General features: G+C 37.2%; 2 protein-coding genes and 1 pseudogene across 3 annotated transcripts; 1 reads left to right on the top strand and 2 right to left on the bottom strand.

Moving 5' to 3' along the window:
* Positions 1-7,001: 7,001 nt before the first annotated feature.
* LOC149196032 (arabinogalactan O-methyltransferase 1 pseudogene) lies at positions 7,002-8,781 on the top strand (annotated as a pseudogene). Its single transcript, XR_016255203.1, has 3 exons — positions 7,002-8,031; positions 8,219-8,311; positions 8,399-8,781. The product of XR_016255203.1 is annotated as an arabinogalactan O-methyltransferase 1 pseudogene (transcript).
* A 6,767-nt stretch (positions 8,782-15,548) lies between these two features.
* Positions 15,549-16,064, bottom strand: LOC149196031 (uncharacterized). The gene has a single exon (XM_089408122.1). It carries the CDS (start codon positions 16,062-16,064, stop codon positions 15,549-15,551), a length of 516 nt encoding a protein of 171 aa, XP_089264248.1.
* A 404-nt stretch (positions 16,065-16,468) lies between these two features.
* Positions 16,469-17,380, bottom strand: LOC149196030 (uncharacterized). Its single transcript, XM_089408121.1, has one exon. It carries the CDS (start codon positions 17,378-17,380, stop codon positions 16,469-16,471), a length of 912 nt encoding a protein of 303 aa, XP_089264247.1.
* Between the last annotated feature and the right edge of the window lie 3,651 nt (positions 17,381-21,031).

Below are 21,031 nucleotides of genomic sequence, written 5' to 3'. Positions count from 1 at the left end.
AAGAAGAAACAATGATATCAACGAAGGGGCAACGATGGTGTGAGACAATTATTTCCTCAGTGAAGAAGCGGTGATGATGAAGAACTGAACAATAAAAAAGGAGAGGATTGGTGTCTTAGTCTTGGAATGGCATAGTAAGTCAAGGGTTATGGCCTTGGAGTTCGTCAATTGGAATCTATATAAGAAGAATTATGTGTGGGTTACCTCTCCAAGAGGGAGAGGTTTTGGCCCTGGCAGAATGCCAGCATCTTGTGTTCTTCTCTCTTTGTTTTTGGTAGCTATTTGATGAAATAAGAAATACACACTCTAATAATGTCAAAGAGAAGATTTTGCTAATAAGAAAATTAAAAATTCCTCACAAATAGTTATCAAGTTGATAAGAATATCATTAACTATAACTACCCTAGATTCTTCAACATGGTTTCAGAGCTAAGTTGTTGAAGTTAAAGGAAGGGCAACAAAAGGAGACATACAAGGATCAGTTTTCAAGAAGGTCATCAAAGCAAGTTGTAGGGCTTTAACAATACTGAAGGATCAGTCTACAACAATAGTCTACATCAGTAGGGGTTTTTGTTGCATGTACAATCTATAAGACAATCTACAACAATCCTCATCAAAAGGCCACCAAGACCCTCATCAAGATGTCTACTAAAGAAGACAACTCTAAGGATTTCAAAATGAATATCACATCAGCTTGAAGAAAGTTGAAACCCTAGCGGCAGTCCTGATCTACAAAAGAAGGCAAAACATATTGAAGGCATTGTCATCTCCAAGGTTATGAAATCATGCAAGGGTCATCTCCTTACACTAGAAGAAGACCATTCAAGGAAGAAACAAATCATCCTCATCAAAAGGGAGAAACCTTTTCTATTCAAGGGTTTTTCACTTGAAAGAAGATCACCCATGAAGAAGCCCTCATACATCTTCTTCAACCTTCATCAAGGTGAATATTTCATCTTCACATGACAAGTAAGTATCTTTTCAATTTATAAATTTGGTTAAATGACTTCATGAATTGCAAGGACATCTATATAAGCAACATACCCATCTAGACTTTGGGGAAAAACCTATGATTAAAATTAGATAAGTAAGTCATTATGGTGCTTACTACGATAGAATAGTTGATAGATTCTTAGATTCTTAGATTTTTTATTTTTATTTTGCTGAAGCAAGAGTCGTACCTTCTATTTCATTAAATCTAAAAACAACTTACATAAAATACAACAGTCCCAAAGGAATCGTGGGCCAAAGAAAAACATCCACTTACTGCTGAGGGCACCAAGCTAAAGGCTCAATCACTGAGCCACGGTCCCTTAAAAAAACTACAATATCCACAAAATATAGACAATGCCGAGACTGTTCGATCTCCCCTCAGAGATCGGAAGGACAAGGCTCAAATCGGGCCAGAAACATTCACACAATTAAAATTTAGAATTGGACCCAATGAGGAGTTAGGGGCCAAACTAAAAGGATTTCGGGTCTGAATGGGGGGATAACCCTTGAGCATGTAGAGCGCGCGAAAGCCACTGATTCCCCCATGACTCAAAACAAGCTCAGAATATATTCTTCCCCGGATCAGCCCCATTTTCCTTAACCGTCGATCCTCCTCACTAGATTCAATGGCAGAGGGTAATATCGCAATACCTAGTAGCCCAGCGATCAACCACGCAATAAACATCCTGGACCCACTAACTTGCTCACTTGTTCCTGACCGTAGATCCGTCTTGCATGATCCGACGGCCGAGGAGCATATCACACAAGCGTAACGCACCGATAATTACCGTGAGATGAGGGTGGTATTCCTTCCCCTTCCTATGCCATGTGTTTCTTGGTGAGTGGAATCGCTCCCAACTCCGCAAAATCGCTTCCTACTTGAAGGGCATGCGATGGACGATAAACCACCCTACGAGCGGTATTTCTACCACATAAAGGAAAACGGGGCTATTATGGCTACTGAGAAAATCGGACTTCCAGCCCCATGCATCATCCCATCTCTGCGGCTGCATGAACCAGTGTAATATGAAAATCCATCTGTTCGGTCGACCATCCACAGAACAGTGTCTGCTCAGCAAATTCCATCTGAAACTTCTATGTTCATACTGTCGAGGGTTGGGGAGGCCAACAGTGACCTGCATCCCCAGAATATTCTTACTACAGAAAAAACACTGCATAAGGAATCCTAATCAACTAGACCCTGCCTCTGTGTCTTTGTTTCAAAACACCATTATGTCCTCATCCACCTGGTCATGAAATTGCACCTTTAATCTATTCAGAGGCACCTCAGGCCAACTCAGCGTGACCCTGCTTTTGGTACAGAGCACTCCTTGATTGGCCAAGATGTCCGCCAATTTATTTGTTGTCCTTCGCACATGGTTAAAACTCACTGTATGTAAGCCTCAGAGATGAAGTTGAATCCTTTGAAAGACCTGGAGTAGCCTCCATTGCTTTGAGACTTTTTCTGGCTCCGTGCCATAGCTGATTCTCTTGACCGAGTTTATGATTAACTCCGAATCAGCTCCGACAATAACATTCTATAGATTATCTTGCTTCACAAATTCTAAACATTGCTCCAGAGCCATTAATTCCACCATATTGTTAGTGGATCTTCCCAAATGGCAATGGAAAATGAAAAGGAGATTGTCATTTTCATCTCTCAACACCCCTCCAAAGCCAGCAATACCCGGGTTATCTTTGGAAGCCCCATCAATGTTGTATTTCAAAAAACCCTGAGGGGAAGGATGCCAATAATCCTGCTTAGCATCCAGTTTCAAAACCTTCCTGTCCAGGCCCTGTGGAATAAGCCCTTGCATACCCAACTTAAGAAGTATCTGCGTTTCAGCTTCTAAAGGTGGATTCTTAGGGGAAGTTCGCACAATGGTACTTACCGTCTCCTTAAGTTGTCTTAAGATTTGCTCAAAAAGGCGTTGGGAGGAACTTTTTTCATTCTTAAAGATTCTGTTGTTCCTTTCTTTCCAGATAGTCCATATTATAAAGCTTGGCATTAAAGCCCAGGCTGAGCCTAGAAGTTCATAATCAGAGAAGTTGTGTCTCCAACTATTTAGGGTATTGATAATGCTTCCTTTGTCTCTGTCTGTCTGCTAGAAAATAATGGCAAGGTATCCCATAACCAAGAGGTGAAAATGCAATTATTGAGAAGGTGCTCCATTGTTTCCTCTTGGGCTTCACAGAATTGGCATCTGGAAGGGCCCAAAACATCCCTCTTTCGAATGTTATCCCAAGTCAGAATTTTCTTATGATGAACCAACCACATGAAGAGTTTAATCTTCATCCATCCTTGATGTCTCCAAATGTTCTGCCAAACCTTGTCCGGTACATTGGAATCTAGCTCAAGGAGTATGTGTTTTGCCTCCTTAAGACTGAAGGTACTTGCATTATTGTTGCCCCATCTAAGTTGGTCATGCCCCCCTGTCACTAATATTTTACTTTGTTCCAACATTGTTAGAAGTGCCTCTGCTTTGGCTTTTAGTGGGTTGTCTTCCCTGTGATCCATATTCTTCCAGGTTCTCCATTTTCCTTCACTATTGGTTTGATCCCAAAAATCTTTTACCTTAAATAATCCTTTGGTATCTATTTCTTTCTTGAGGTCCAGAAGGTCCTCTCTTAACAGTGTAGGTTCTTGTTGCCATTTTTCCTCCCAAAAGAATGCAATATCCCCATCTCGGATCTCCCAGAAGCTGTTTTTCTGTACTAATCCTCTATTCACCTAGGCCTTATTCCAGATGTGTGAGCCCTTTATGATGCCAAACATCCTTATGTGATCATTTTCTTTCCAAGTGATAGCATATTTTTCTTTCCAGATCCTAGCCCATAGCGCCTTTGGGTCTTTTACCCAACGCCACCATAATTTCGCTCCAAAAACTCTACTTAGTGCTTCCGGATCATCCAATCCAATACCCCCATATTTTTTAAGTTTGCAAATCTTCTCCCAGGCTACTAAGGCCCATTTCTTTATTTCCTCTCCCTTACCCCAAAGAAAGTCTCTTTGAATGGTTCAAAAAAGTTGCAAAACTCCTTTTGGAGCTAGAAGGGTTGATAGCATGAAGGCGGGGATTGATCGGAGAATAACTTTTGTTAGAACTAATCGACCAACCAAGTTTAAAGATCTAAAGGTCCATTTCCAGATTTTATCCTGCATATTATTAATCACCGACTCCCAAATGCTCTTGTGCAAAGGTTTATCAATAAGAGGAACTCCAAAATATTTGGAGGGAAGGACATGCCTTTGAAATCCTAGAATTCTGGAGATATTTTTCTGAATAGCAATATTGGTATTAAAGAAAAAAATCTTAGATTTGGAGAGATTAACTTCCAAACCTATAGCCATGGCAAAGTCAGACAGGATATGTTTGTACGCTAGAGCTTCTTTGACCATGGGGATTCCGTGTAGCATAGTATCATCAACAAATTGTTGATGGGTCAAAGCCTGACCAGTCTCTGAAAGTTGGAGGCCTTTGATATTACCAACTTCTTTCACATGCTTGATAGACCGACTAAGTCCTTCCATCATGAGGATGAAGAGAAAGGGAGAGAGCAGATCCCCCTGTCTGAGGCCTCTGGAAGGAGTGAAAATCTTGGAAGGAGAACCATTAACCAGAATTGAAAAGCTGGAAGAAGTTACCAGGGCCATGACCCATCTTACCCAGTTATGATCAAACCCAAAAGAAATAAGGGCCCTCCTTATATAGGTCTAATTCAACTTATCATAAGCTTTGGCTAGGTCCAATTGCATAATCATACCCACCTTTCGATTAATTGTCAATGAGTGCGCCACCTCATGTGCTTGGATGATGTTATTGAGAATTTGTCTACCCTCCACATAACGAGATTGCTCCATAGAAACTAGAGTAGGAAGAAGTGGTTTGAGTCTGTTAGCAACAACCTTGGATATTATCTTATATATCACATTACACAAGGCTATGGGTCTAAACCTGTCTAGAGTTTGAGCATTGTCCTGTTTGGGGATCAGGGAGATGAAGGAAGTATTGAGCACCTTCAAAATAGTTATATTCAACCTGGAATCTTCCACTATGTTTAGAATATCCTGTTTAACAATATTCCAGCAAGCTTTAAAGAAATCCACATTGAAACCATTAGGGCTTGGCGCTTTAACATTCTGCATTTCTTTGATGACCTCACTAACCTCCTCTTCTGTCACTGGCCTATTGAGATTGAAATTATCTTCTCTAGTAACCAGCCTAGGAATATGCTCTGTTAAATCCATGATAAGATGCTCTCTATCTGAAATGGTTTCCTGTGCTATCCCATGAAAGTGTTGAACTAACACATCTTCTATATCTTCATGGGAATTAAGAAGATGACCTCCCTCGTCCTTGATCGAAGAGATCCTATTATGAGATCTGTTTGCTATGGTTGATCTATGGAAAAATCTAGTGTTACACTACCCTTCTTTCAGCCATTGAACTCTAGAGTTTTGTCTCCAAAATATTTCCTCTTGTTCGAATAATTCTCCTAGTCTTGATGGTGTTTGGTGACTTGATCATTTCGAACTTTATCAAAGCCATCCGTGATAAGGGTTTGATTGAGTTCCCACATTTTATCTTCAACAACTTTTTTCGCTGCAAAAATATTGCCAAATTCATTCTTGTTCCAATCTTTAAGTCTGAGCTTGATGTGCTTTAGTATTTTGTGTATCTGGAACATTCTTGTACCCTGAATAGGCAGATATTCTATCCACCATTTTGTAATGTTGTTGATGAAGTCTGGGTGAGTGAGCCAGATATTCTCAAATATGAAAGCTCTGTTCTTGGGGGTACCAATATTTTATATTTAAAAAATATTTAATTTAAAAAAATTAATCTCTTTAAATATTTAATATATTCAAAATTAAAATAAACCTATACTAATTTAAAAATAAATATAACAAAAACAAAAACCTATTGGCATTTAAAAATCGATTTGTCTTTAATGCGGCTTTTTGAAAATTTTTCCCATCTATTTTTGAGATTGCAAGGATTCATTGAAATCACAAACTTGATCGGTAAACTCTTCAGAATTTAAGTGCCTTATTGTTTTTCACGGTGTTAGACTCCATATATACAATGAAAAACAAGTTTAAATAACAAAAAATCAAGATTTCACCTCAAAATTATTAGTGCTAAAAAATTCACCAAAACTCTAAAAAATCACATTAAAAACGACCCTTCAGAAATAAATAAATAAAATCAATCAAATAAATTCATGTCGCACAAAGAAAAGCAATAGTAAATCAAATTAACCTAAATTCTTTCCAAAGTTATTCGATTTTATTACTCCCTATTAAACTCCACTGTACCACTTGTAAAAGTTACGAAGGCTAACGAAACATAAATATATTCACATAATAAGAGTAAATACAGTCGCCATTAATTATTATTTCATTGGTACTTTTCAATGAAAAATCCTGCCTTGATGGGTCATAATTCTACGAGTGAATATGGACTTTCGATGTCCGTTAACGAATGTCTAATTTTCCATAGCTCTTCAATATCCATATGAAATAGGAAGAATGCCGAAATATCAGTCGAAATATTATTTTAAATTTATTCAAAAATCTGATAAACCCTTACCAGGGAAAGAGTGCAATGACGATTAACTCTTCTTCCATTTGAAGATCTTATCGAGAGAACTCTGAACAATTCCAGTCACGTCTGTTGATCTCTTAGTCATTCAGGCAGCTTTGATATTGTAACTAGCCAGAGCACTAAATTACTGCGCAATAAAGGATGGTAGTTTCAGACTTCAGTAGTTACTTCAAAGCTTTAAAAGAACGTCAACCTCAAAAATTTCACCCTGCCGTGCGTCTTCAAGATCAGTTATGATGATCCTATCTTCGCGATGACAGTTTGAATGCTGTAAGACAAGGCAGTTCCTATTTCCAATCCTATAGAAACATAAATGAGCCCTAAGTACCTGTGACAGGACATTCGTGCATCTGAAGGCATGATACATCTGCATATGAAAGCCATACATCTCCATACATCTCCATGCATATTCCGGCTACTCGATCACCCTACCTCCGGCAAGCTCCAATATTCAATGTATCTGCGACCACTGTCAGACCTGTCCCGTCTCCTCCTGCAACCTCCGTTGGCTTCCTCGTCTACCACCGTTTTCCAAATTCCGTTTTATTTTGAATTTAGTAAAGGCGCTAAAGGCTGCACCTTTTCTTCTCCGCTTTCATCCGGTCATGGGGTTGAGCGGGACCAGCAGTGGCTTCCGGGCGAGGTTGCGAGGACGCTTGTGCACTACGTGACGAGCAGGATCCTGCGCCAGCGGAAGAAAGCTGAAATCAATCTCACCCTGGAAGTACTTTATGTGAGAAGCCCCTGCAATTTCTTCGTCTTCGGCCTCGGCTACGACAGCCCCCTTTGGAATGCCCTCAATGCCCATGGCAAAACCATTTTCCTGGAAGAGGACTCCAATTGGATACGGAAAGTCGTGGAGAGCCAACCAGGAATTGAAACTTATCACGTCCAATACCAAACAAAAATGTCCATGGCGGACGCCCTGCTGCACAACTACAGAAGAAATGGATCCTCCTACAGCCCCACCCGGGCCTTGAGGTCCTCCAAATGCGAGCTCGCTGTCACCAATTTGCCCGCGCTCATCTACGAGACGGAGTGGGATATGATCATGACCGTGGTTACTTCGATGCCGCGCCCGGGAGAATGTCTGCCATTTTCACGGCAGCCGTGATGGCCAGTAACAGGAAGAAGGAAGGATCCACAGATATTTTCCTTCATGATGTTGATAGGAGAGTGGAGCAAATGTATGCCGGGGAGTTCCTGTGCAGCAGCAATCTGGTGGGATCTTTGGGGAGGCTTTGGCATTTCAGGGTTCCCCCATTTTCCAAGATGAAGCCCACCAGCGGTAGCACTGACGACTTCTTCTGTCCATCACCTATGAGCAATAAGGAATAATGGTTGCAGTGTTTACTCATCATCAGCGAGCTTTGTCTAATAAGGAATAATCATGCCCTTCATGTCCTCTTCAGTGAGCTTTGTCTAAATGGTAAGATCAATTACTGCTTTTCTTGGTTCACAGTTGTTTAGTGTCATTATGGTTTTGCTGAAGTATTTCATTGTAATCATTCTATAACCACAATGGTCGTTCTCGGCAATGGTAACTCAACGACGGTGCAAGGTATTCCTTCCACAAAGGTAAATATTAATTTATTTTTTTATTTGTTATCTTGTAGCTCGGCAAGGTGTTCAATATTTTTCTTGCTTTCAATGGTCTTGAGGGTGTTAGAGTTCAACTTTCCCTACATAGTTCCTCTCTGTCTTTACAGGTATTACTCTTTTAACATTTCCCAAGTTAAGTATTTCAGGTGGACGCTCTGAGATTATTTGTAATATGTCTCTTTATTTGTTTGCAGGTTTGGAAGGATTCTTGATTTTCCTTCTTATTTTCTAGTGGTCAGCTCAATCCGTCCTCTATTAATTCCAAAATGTTCCTTGTTCTAGGTTAGGAGCCTGACTTGCATGGTTTACTGGCTCTCTGCATGTAGTCTTAGGTTGATGGGCCATCAAATATATCTCCCAATTACTTAAATGGATTATGTATATTTTTGGTTGAATTTTAACAACCATACAAAAATCCCTCTTGGGGTTTCTTTTACTTTTACTCCCCTTGAATGTTTCTATCACGGTCTAAGTAATTTTTTAGGGTATTTAAATGTGGTATTGTTATAGAAGTCAACATATATTTTACTCATGTGGATTCTTAGTATTCAAGTTTTGATTAAAAAATGTATTTGCAGTAGAGGTTCTCTTTCCTGTTAGTTAAGAAACTATTTGTTTTCTTAAGGAATTATATGGACTGTCATTATCAAGTTCATATCAAGAATATTATTTATGATTCATGCATTTTGTACTCTTTCCATTTTGTATTGTTGGTAAATGGTTAAGTTGTTTTCCTTCTTAAATAGTTACCATCTTGTTCTGAGTTTGATGGGTTTCCCCTAGACTCGTTCGAGGGTAATTTTGTTCGCAGTCTTCTATCTTGGCCTTACTTGGGATTCTTTACCCATCCATGATTCTTCTCTGTGGTAACAACAATTTTTTTTGGTAACTGCATAGGACATTGTTCTCTGTCACTTAGTGTTATATGTTTATATATTGGCTACAAACATTCTCTGTTCCGTATTGTGTGTTTTGCTAGCACATATTTTATGATTTCGTTGCTTTTTTTTACCCGCAATGCGGGGTGTTGGATCTCTGAGTTTCTTTTGAAATATTCACCTGCATGTTTGTTCTTATTATTGTTATTGTTTTAATCTTCTACTTATATAGATGCTACAGAAAAAACCACATACATTTCCTCAGTTTGGTTCCACATGACTCTGGTGTAGTTACTTATTAACGTGGAGAGGGACTATTTTCCAAGGAATCCATTGGCTCACCATCGGAAAACTAACCATCGAAACCCTCTATAATTATTTTCAACATATTTTGGAAGTCATGTATCCTGGTACATGCAAGAATTAGTTATTACGATTATTATTTTAATTTTCAGAGATTTGTCTCCCTCATATTGCATTACTTGAGTCTAAGTTCTTCTTAATACCGACTCTTTCTTTTAATATCCAGAAACTCAACCAACATAGAGAGTTAATTTTACCGAAGAGAGGAAGTATATCTCAAGTATATCTCACAAAAGAAGTCTACTCGCCAAATTTTATATGCAAATACAGAAAGGGTTTATGGCATATTCTTTACCCTTGTGAACATTTATTCTCAACAGTCAACTTGGTTTCTTTTTGTTTACCTAATAGTCATAAGAAACAATATACCAATCTGTTTAGACTTCTTTTCTTTTACAAGGAATAACACACAGATCGTCATTTGTAGATACAGCTTGAGTGGGCCGAATGGTTAAGAGCATGTGTTTCCTCCTAAGAGGTCACGGTTCAAAACCAAAGGGGGGTAGAGTATGTATGCCTTCGTAGACTTAACCAGTCAAATGGCTACTCGACAGCTTGAACAACGTCTTGTCACAAGCACTTCTTTTTCCTCTTTCCTCAGGCCACTTGTGACCTCATCCAGCGGAGAGATTTCTTTTAATCCCAGAAAAAAAATCACTGTCTAACTACCTAGAAACTAAAGATTTTTTTTTTTAAATCTTTTCCCCTATAAAATAACAACACAATGAAATAATGATAAATATACTTTGTTTTCAAGTTCACTTACCAACCTATAACAAGTTACCATGTCTTTGCATAATAAAAAAAAGTAAATAACTATTATTTACATAATCAGTAGTGTCACACCATCCATTTGACAAATTTACGCCAGCATTCTTCACCATTGTGTTACACCAATAAAAAGATCACATTAAAATTTTCTTTTATCATCCTTTTCAAAGTACATTCTGAGCTCATCCAATTAACAATGCCGGAGGAAATGAAAAGTTTGTTTCCGCAAAGGAGAAAAAGAATGTCGTGGACAAAGATTTTATGCTTAAGAGAGAACTATTTTTGAAGTTAATACACCAGTAAATGACAAGAATCCATTAAGAGTAGAGTTAAATATTGAAATCTCACTTTTTAAAGGAGATATAAATAACAAAAACCCATTAAGAGTAGAGTTAAATATTGAAATCTCACCTCTTAATGGAGATATTAATACAAAAGAATTTATCTTTTAATGGAAATATTAATACAAAAGAATTTAGAAACAAAATTATAGTCATATTTTTTTAATAAAGAAAAGCTTGTATTATTAATTTAAAATGTGTGAAATTACAATTTGAAAATATAAATATCAAATTTAAAAATGGTAAAATATTGAATTTTAAAATATAATATAAAATTAAGTAAAAGTACATATGTAATATTATTCATTTAAAAATTCATAATATTAATTTAAAAATTCATAATTAATTATTCATTTATAGACTTTAGAATTATGTGGTTTATTTTGTAAATAATATATATATAAAGTTTTGAATTTAAAATATCATTGGAAAATTTAAACTTTTTGTATACGATAATTATTCATTGTTAATTTATTTCATAAATCCATATTTGTCTATAAAAAAAATTACTGATTGAAAATCAATACTATTTCATTATTTTTAAACCAATATTATAACAAATTAAATTAACTACAAAAATATAATGCTCTATCTTAAGGAGGGAAAAACAAAAATTAACACATTTACCCATCTACGAATAATAGAAGTTATACTCTTTTATCCAAAAGGATTTTCGTTATTTTACTCATGTAAAAAGAAGACAATGATTACATTAAATTTCCATGTTACCCATTATTTAAACCACTTTCTTCAAAAGTTTTTTACAATAAATTTCCATGTACTACATTATTTAAACCATTAAATATTATTTACACTTTCCTTGAGTATTAATAAGTATTGTAGTTATAATTGAAATTATAAGTTTATTTTATTTATATTTTGGGAATATTTTTCAATTATCTATGTTAAGTATTGTTTGATAAAATTAATAATAGTTAAAATTATATTTGTATATTAGATATTTTAATTTATTTATTTTGAAAACTTTAACATATTTTTACTATTTATTTTATGTATAATTATTGTATAACTATTTTAGGATGGATTGTATAATCCACAATAAGTGGATGTTGTATTATCACTATCCTACTAGAGACTCGAGAGTAGACGTGGAAATGCATCTTTCCAAATGAAACATTTACTACTCCCATGGTTTTATATGGCTTTTAATTGTTTTATGACGGTGGAGGATGCTCATTTCGATATTGGTTTAATGTGACATTTCACTTAGGGATTTATCATATCTTGGTTGGGATTGCTATGTTTTTTTTGGTCACTAAATGTCCCAGTTTGGCCTAGCCTTCGCATATGTATTAGTCATTTTAGAAGGTGGCAAACACTCATGCTACATGGTGCTATCATCCTACATAGGAGAAGAACTTATTTTCACATGGAAAGAGATTTACAATGAGTTTTATGGTTCCTCATGAAAAGGTTTAGTTCTATATAGTCAGTGCCACATCAAGTAGTTCCTTAGACTTCCTTTATATATCTTCTAGTTCTAATAATTTTGAATTTTTGTTTCCCTAGCTCTTTGGGTAAACCAATTAACCCTTTTTCTTTTTCACATCAATTGTCTAGAAAGATTATGTGGTTGGGATCGGGGAATTCTATTGGGAATCACGATTGTCGTTAAACCAAAACCTGCAGGTGTTAGTCAACGATCGCATCGCCAGAGATAAGGATCCACGAGAGGCTGTTAGTCCATGTCACAAAACACTCAAGGAGCGTTGGTTTATCCAATGTCCAACAAATTCCTCTCTGCCCTATGTCACAAACTCATATTTCCCACCACCCTAGTTGCATCTTATGAATTTTTCTACTTCTAACTCCTCACACAATCTCACATATTCTAGTATTCCCTATCCCAATCCTCACAAACGTGCCTAGTTTGTAAATGCTCCTTCCCCAACCACTCCATGCATTTACTTTATTGATCACTCAGCTCAAACATGGGAAAGTATTTCTTCATAAATATGCCCTATCAACAAGTTTGAAGTCGCAAAGGAGTGGCATAGTTCTAAGAGAAAGGTGGCTCTCACACCCAATAATGGGTTGAGTTGTATAATTATGGTGATAGAATTGCAAATGCTTAAGAAATTTTAATCTAAATCAAGATACATAATTCTACTCTACTAATCTGTGGAATTTAATTCACAATTTAGAACAACATTCACAAACATGCAATAAGAAAAAACACACATGCACGGTATTTTTTTCTAGGGGAACCGAACTGGGAAAAACTCCTCAAGACTCTTTGCATTAATCAGAGGAATAGAGATGTATTACAATTCCTTGCCCTCTCTAAGCAGAACCTGCAAGTGAATAACCTCTCTCTCTACTCAATGAGAAGCTCTAACCCAGACTTAGTCAATTTTTTCCTCTTCTTGAGCCCTTATTTCCTTGCGCAAATCTTGAGGGATTAGCACCTATTTTTAGGAGTTTTCCTCCAATTGATTGTGAAATTCCCAAGGATTGATCATTTGGCTACATGCAACACCTATACACTCAAACTATTTATAATTGCTTGTTACATTGCCTTGGAATCTCCACCACAACTGGGGAACTTGAATTCCTAGCATACACTAGCTATTTTGAGATGATTGATTAGCTAACTAGATGATCATTGAGTTAGACTACTATCCCACTACACAACTGACCTTCCACTATTTCCATTAACTATTATAACTAGTTTAAATGAATACAATGAGATATAACTGAACTGGATTACTAAAATTTAGCAATCACGCATGCTTAACTGAACTCCAAGACCTCCTACTCGAATTTACTAAGCTAACTAAGTGACAAGAGCCATGTCATACAAGTTAACTACCTCCAAGTTGTTTGTCGATGTGGAAATTCAAATTTTCTCAATTTGACAAAGGCAAAGTCAAATTGATACTTTCTTACTACACTTCTCAACACTTTCTCTTAGCAAGAAAGGGATTATCGGCCACCCCCATCTTGCACCTATGGAATTCAAACTTCCCTCTTGACAAAGCCTTTGTCAAGATGTTAGCATCTTATTCCTCTATCACAATGTATTGTAGCAACATTTTCCGCCTCTACACGCAATCCTGTATATGATGATATTGGATATCTATATGCTTGTCTCGATCGTGAAATACCAAGTTCTCGAAGAACTGAATGAAACTTTGATTATCACAATAGATCACAATTGGATCCAACATATGACAAAACAATCTCGCAAGTATCTTTCTCATCTAGATCGCCTCATATATTGCTTGAATGACAACCATGTATTCAGCTTCTGGGAAAATAATTTTGTTCTGGTTAGACTTATAGTATTAGAGAAAAAAAATGTTTGGGAGACAAGATTTGAGTGACTTATTTTTGTACATAACTAGCAGGAACTTCTACACGGTGGATCATTATTAGAAAGATGCCCTGACTAATGATGGTTGGAGGAAATGGAAGGAACGTCAGGATTGACCTCAACCCCCTGAGTCAGTTCAATGGAAGCAACTGGACAGAGAGTTAGAATCCAGGAAGCTTACAGTCCAAAATGGACCAGACATTCTTCGATGGGGATATACTACAAAGGGAATATTTACCATCAAAGAGGCTTACCATTTAAAGGCAAGATGGGAGCAGGGGCATCACCATCCAATTTGGAAGAAGCTTTGAAAAGGTGGGTGGTGGTCGAGAGTTGCATACATTCTCTCGTTGGCATATAGGGGTAGAATCCTCACTTGGGATCAACTACAAAAAAGGGGTATCTATGGACCCTTGTATTGTATCATGTGTGGTCAACATAATGAGGATCTCAAACACCTATTAAATCCATGTCCTTTTGTAGTTCAAAAGTGGCACCAAGTGGAAGATCTCTTTGGAAGGATGGATAGAGACCATCAAAGCATTAGAGAAACCATCCTTATATGGTGGACATGCCTCTTCTCAAGCCTGGTCTTAATCGCGCTTGGGGACTATCTCTAGACTCCACACTTTGGGCTATATGAAAAGAGAGGAACTGTAGGACCTTTTAGAATAGCCAACAATCTTAGGAAGCAGTATGGGAGGGAACCATCCAGAATATCCGGGAAACAATCTTGGCTAAGAAATGGCAACCAGATGACTAGCAAGTTATGAAAGATATATATTAATATTCTCCATATTATATTAATATTAGTTTAAATATCTCATAGTATACTTTATATGTATCATGTTATCACCTTCTATGTGCAAATTTTCTAGCAACATAATCCCTATTTTCAATGGCAAGGACTATGCTTCCGTGTAACACTTGTGTAAGGTTGTATTTTTGATAATAAAGAATCATACCTCCATTAAATCAATTTTTGAACCTTAATGCCTAAAAAAAACATGTAGGTAATTTTCATAGCATTAATTTTTTGTTAATAAGAAATCATACTTTGGTTCAATTAGTTTTAGTCCCTAGTGCATCTTCATATTGAGTAGGGATAGATAATTCATTAAGTCGGTCATCCTTCTGCAATTTTGTGAGTGTTCTATATTTTATTTGAAGCAATTCCCATTTATTTCTCCCTAGTCTTAAATCATCCAACTTTGTAAAGTTTGTTATACATTTGTAATTCTGTCTGCATTCCTTTTGCTTTCTTCTAGCTTAATATATACCATTTATTGTTCCTCAAGAGTCCCATTCGAGTTCCATTCTAGTCCCTTAAGGATGAATGCATTCAATTTACATTTAAAGTACTCTACAAAATTCCTAATACTTAAAGTACTCTTCACTGTGTCTGCCAAAGACTCTGAAGCATGCCTCCCTCGCCAGTGCACATTGCGTAATAAATGCTTGACTTTCATCTCCCATCAAATCTTTCGCTTCCTCTAACTGCTTCTCTACTATAACCAAGCTTCGGATGTCCCCAGGCACCGTATCTTGAATGGCATCCATAACTTCTTTCCCGGAAGGAACGGTGAAGAAGTTGTTCCACTGTGTTCCTACAAGATATGCAGACACAAATGACGCACGAATCCAATTCTTTTCCTCAGGCGTTTTCAATAACGCCGAATTCCTCGTATGCTGGAAGATATGCATCAAAGGGATCTTGAGAGCTTGCCGCACTGATTTCTTCCAAAGCTTTGTCATGCAATTCTTGGAATCGTGTGGTTATAGGCTCCAGATCTGCCTTCAGAGAGAGCTCCAGAATGCATCTCCTGCACTTGCACTCGAAACCCCATCTCTCGCACATGGCTTGGCGCTGTGGCAACGGGGCGAGGGTATCAAAATACGAGATAGTGATCTCTTCTCCGCTGTTGATGGGCTTGGAAGCATGAATAAACATGGCGCTTCCCACTTTCACCCTGCTCGAGTTCGGCAAGCAGGAATGGTTAATGAATGATGGCAACAGCCAGAGACCGCTATAATTCCGGCCTTGCTGGACGAGTTTGGCTTCGTACAGTTTCGGTTCGGCTCCCACGAATGTGTTTCGACTTATAATAGCCCGTATACGGTTAACGTCTGCAAGCAATATTCCTTTTTCTTCTTCTTGGGTCCCAGACATTTGGCCATCACTTTGGAACAAGTCGATGGCCGGAACATCGAAGTTGCCCCACACCAAGGAATCATCTAAAGCATAAAGTTGTCCGAGCAATAACCGCGATTTCTAGGCAGCGCAGAAAACCGCGGTGACAAGATCCTCTTGAGACGCCATTTTAATATTGCCCCTGTGCTCCACATTCGACACAGTGGTAGAGGCGCTCCGCTCGTCCTCGTAGGCAACTGCGACGGCATCGCATACCAGCAAAAGCTGCCCGATGAATATTTCTCGGGTGGCGTAAAGTCCCCGTCCGCGGCCGTCTTCGGTCATCTTAATCTCCACGGGGCCAACGAAATCGCCAAATTCCGCATTAGGGACAAAACGGGCTGGAAGTCCGAGATATCATGCTCGTCAATGCGACTTTGGGATTACAAAGTCTTGGCCTCACGAAGCACGTCTTGTATTTTCTTCTGCCCGCGGCTGGCGTTAGAAGCTCTCTCCAAATATCCGCATGCCGCCGCATACTGTCCCAGGCCAATCAGAGCACAGCCTGTTCTATATAGCGCCATGAGATTGCCTGAGTCGATCATAAGGGCCTTATCGGAATCCTCCAGTGCCAGCTCAAATTTCTTCACCTGAAGCCTTGTCTCCGCCCGGTTGGAATACGCGTGGAGGAGCAAGGTATTCATATTATTTTTGTCATTAGAGGCGCCGTTCTCGACCAGGAGTAGAACTGCGTCGATGCAATTCGTATAATGCTCGGCAGCTGCGTCCCATTGCTCCTCTCTCAAACAGCTGTTGCCCTTCTTCCTCTCCTCCTCGGCCCGCTTCTCGTTCTGAGTCACAAGCATCTCGACATCGGCAGAGTAAACACAGATGGTGGGACTATCGTCGAGGCCCTGCATATAATATGGCTCTTTGATGGCGACCTTCGCTCCTTTGGGGTAAAGCTTCTCGATATTGGTCTGCGAGCGAGGCAAATTGAAGATTGCCAGCCTGACGGCAAGGCCATTATCGTCCTCAAGGAGAGTGATGATACCGCCCATCCAGTAGGCCTCGGCGCAGAGAGTCCCGTAGAGCACCCGGTCTTGGTTGATTTTCCGAACCTTCAAGTGGGTTAAGGAAATGGGTTTTAGTCTTTCCAGTGGAATGGAAGAAGCTTCACCGCTGCTGCCGCTGAAATTTGATGCAGCAGGAAATAATGATAATTCTGCTGCGGCCTCCATTTCTTGACGGATCAGATCGTGTATTTCTAGAAGCGCTTGCTTGTCGAAGCTCTTACGGGCTTCTGCTGAATGAGTAAGTTGAAGCAAGGTCGTTAAATGATCCAGGTTTGCCATAAAATCCGTCCTTCCAGCGCTCTCTTCTTCAGCTTATTCGTCGCTGATGCTAACAAGATAAAGTTCACAACGTTAACTTTTTTCACCGTCTTCTTCTTGCGTTATTCGATATTTCTTTTCGTCGCTGAAGATCATATTTAAATTCATAAAAGAACCTCATTAAACCTAAACCCGGCAACGGCTAACCAGCCTGCCATAGGGCATGCAACCTGGATAAGCCGATAACCAGCGAGCAAGGAGACTGGGCATTAAATAAGAAATAGGAATTCCCCTGTTATCAGGCTATCCAGCCTGCGTGTTATCAGGCTATCCAGCCTGCATCTCCCAGCCTATCCAGCCTGCATCTCCCGGCATTTAATGCCCTATGGCAGGCTGGTTAGCCGCTGCCCCTAAACCCTACCATTAATGATGGGTCTTTTGAAAATGGAAGAGGTTAATATCCAAATTTGAAAAAGGCCGAGGTTATCGAGATTCTGAGTTGTCTTTATTTTTTTTAGATTTTTTTGTTATTAAAATGAGTAGAAATTTTTGACGTGAAATTTTAATTTGTGTTATTTAAATTAATTTTTTTATTATAAATAAATTTAACTCTACACAACTTTAAAGCACTTTCATTGCACAAATATCTATTTCAATAAATTCCTACCAAAAATCAAACCATAAAAAACTATCGTAAAAACATTAAAATACGAAGACAATGGAGTTGTCTTTAGTGCGACTTTTTGGAGATTTCGGTGACGGAATCTGGTGATTTGTATTGTTTAAAATGGTTTTTTAACTGCATATTTGGATTCACCACCCTGAAAAACCCCTGGGACGCTTTGATTGTGCAGAAATTATCTATCAACCTTGCGATTTCAATAAATTGTTACCGGATTTTAGAAAGATTTGACCTGAAAAATCCACCAAAAAACTTCCAAAAAATCTCACTAAAAACTATACCGAAAACTTCTAATTGTAAGAACTCGCCGTCAATTGCACTTGCAGGAGCCCATCCGTGCCACATGCCTATATAATAAATTTGATTACCTCTGCCATGATAATGTCGTATGTCCGTCCGTACAAAATAACGCGTTGCCAGACGGCCGAAGATTTTGCGAGGAAAAATTTCATTCAATCATTTTATAGTATTTGAATTTTTTTTAAGTGAAATGGGTTGAGCATTATCATGAATTTTTTGGCATTCAAAATTTTTGAAGTTTAATAATTTATAATTTAATTTTTTATTGGAAATAAAATTATTTTCAATTAAATTAATTTAAAATAATATTTAATTATTATATGATAGGGGTTTTGGTTTAAATTACATTATTAATTAAATGATAATGCGTTTCGAACCAACAAGTGTGGTTCATCTTCATGGTAAGTTGAAGAACTAGATCATGGCTGCATGTTAAATAGAGAAGATCATCCAACAACTATATTTGACTAGACTGGACTAACGGATAGAGACAACAACTATATTTGACTTGATTTGGCCAAGGGATAAGGATAAGGAGAATTAGTTTAGATAATTTATAAGTTAGTTATTTTATTATTAATACTATCAATGAATTGTATTTAATTATTAATTATATATAATAAAAAGTTATAACAGAATATAAACCTTTATTATTTATATAATAGTATATAAATAATAAAGGTTTATATTCTATTTGTTGAGGAATCTTCGGCGAAAATCACATAGAAAAACTTTTGTCGACGCGTTTCGAACCAGCTAGTGTGGTTCATCGTCAAGACAAGTTGAATGAGCAGATCTTACTAAGCACATTAAATAGATACGACAGAGAATCCCATGACTTAACGGTTAACAACCAACAGCTAGAATTGACAGGATAACGGCTAGATTGACTCACATAAAGGGTCAATTAATATTTATATTCTATTATAACTTTTTATTATATATAATTAATAATTAAATACAATTCATTGATAGTATTAATAATAAAATAACTAACTTATAAATTATCTAAACTAATTCTCCCTATCCCTATCCCATGGCCAAATCAAGTCAAATATAGCCGTTGTCCCTATCCTTTGGTCTAGTCTAGTCAAATATAGTCGTTTCCTGGTCTATTATATTCCTTTCCTAGTCAAATATGGTTGTTCGATGAACTTCTCTCTCTATTTAACATGCCTATCCATTTCCTAGTCAAATATAGTTGTTGGATGATCTTCTTTCTCTATTTAACATGTAACCATGATCGAGTTCTTCAACTTGTCTTGACTATGAACCACACTTGTTGGTTCTAAACGCCTTTACAATTGACTGATAATGTGATTTACTTGTCTTGACTATGAACCACACTTGTTGGTTCCAAATGCCTCTACAATTGACTGATAATGTGATTTACGCGGAAACACCTATCATATACTTGTTATGGATCACAGAAGCCTTAATTCTACAAATATTTAATCATATTTGAATAATTTTATTCAATTAATTTATTGTTATAATCTAGTTTTTTATTGGAAACAAAATTATTCCCAGTTAAACTAACTTTAAATAATATTTAATCATATTTGAATAAAAATATTCAATTAGTTTAATTTTAATATCTTGATTGATAAAATTTTAACACTATAAATCAATGAGTGGAATGGGAAATGTGCAAAAAATTTATATTTGTACTTAACTAATGGCCTATTCTAAATTTGCTGAGGTTCTTATTTTTTAGGCCATCTAGTTGCATATTGTAAATATAGTTTAATAATTTCTTAAAAATAAAGAATGGTTGGAAATATATATATACATCACCTAACACAACTACATATTTGTAAATGTGGTTGATATACATTATTTATATTAAGTACATTTAGTAAGGTGGGACTATTAGTTGATCATTTTAGAAGGTTGATGAGTTTGATCATGGTGAATTAGGTTGACTATGGTCAACCATTAATGTAACTATGTATTAATGTTAAATCAATCTAAAAATGTTACATGAACGTTGACCATTGTTATTGTTACACTTTTGCGTTAATATTACATTAATATTGACCATGGTTGAAGAGGGTCGAATATTGTTGGTTAACCCAAACCATAATTGATCTCAATTTACCATGCTTGATAATGCCTAAACATAATGACTATCATGGTTGACCATTGTTATATGGTTATCGTGATATTACATTAATATTGACCATGTTTGACCATTGTCAACCACGGGTGACCATGGTTGATCATTGTTGACCACGGGTGACCATGGTTGATGTTACATTAACATTAATGTTAACGTTACATTAACGTTACAAAAATGCTTACATTAATGGTTGAAATGGGTTAACACAACCATGGTTGACCTAAGAACAAGATTGATAATGATTACCATGGTTGACTTTAGTTGAACATGATTGACAATGATACCATGGTTGACCTATGTTGACCAGGATTGGCAATAATTACCATGGTTGAAGGTGGAAATTAGTAGACAATGGTTGGCTACGACAAAATATATTCAAGATATCATTAACGATGGTTTATTACATTCAACATATAGTTAACTGTGGATGGCCATGCTTGTCCACACAAAACTATATTTAAGACAAATTATGATTAATAATAGTTGACCACAGTTCACCATCGTTATCCATATTTGATCATGGTTGATAATGGTTGACCATCATTGATGTTAGTTGGGTTTGATGCCC

Source organism: Pinus tabuliformis, chromosome 2_2 (genome assembly GCF_031772625.1).
Source record: "Pinus tabuliformis cultivar Carrire ecotype Pingquan chromosome 2_2, CPIR1, whole genome shotgun sequence".
Classification (NCBI taxonomy): domain Eukaryota; kingdom Viridiplantae; phylum Streptophyta; class Pinopsida; order Pinales; family Pinaceae; genus Pinus; species Pinus tabuliformis.
The sequence above is the reverse complement of the archived record's forward strand: the minus strand, read 5'-3'. Positions and strand labels throughout refer to the sequence as shown.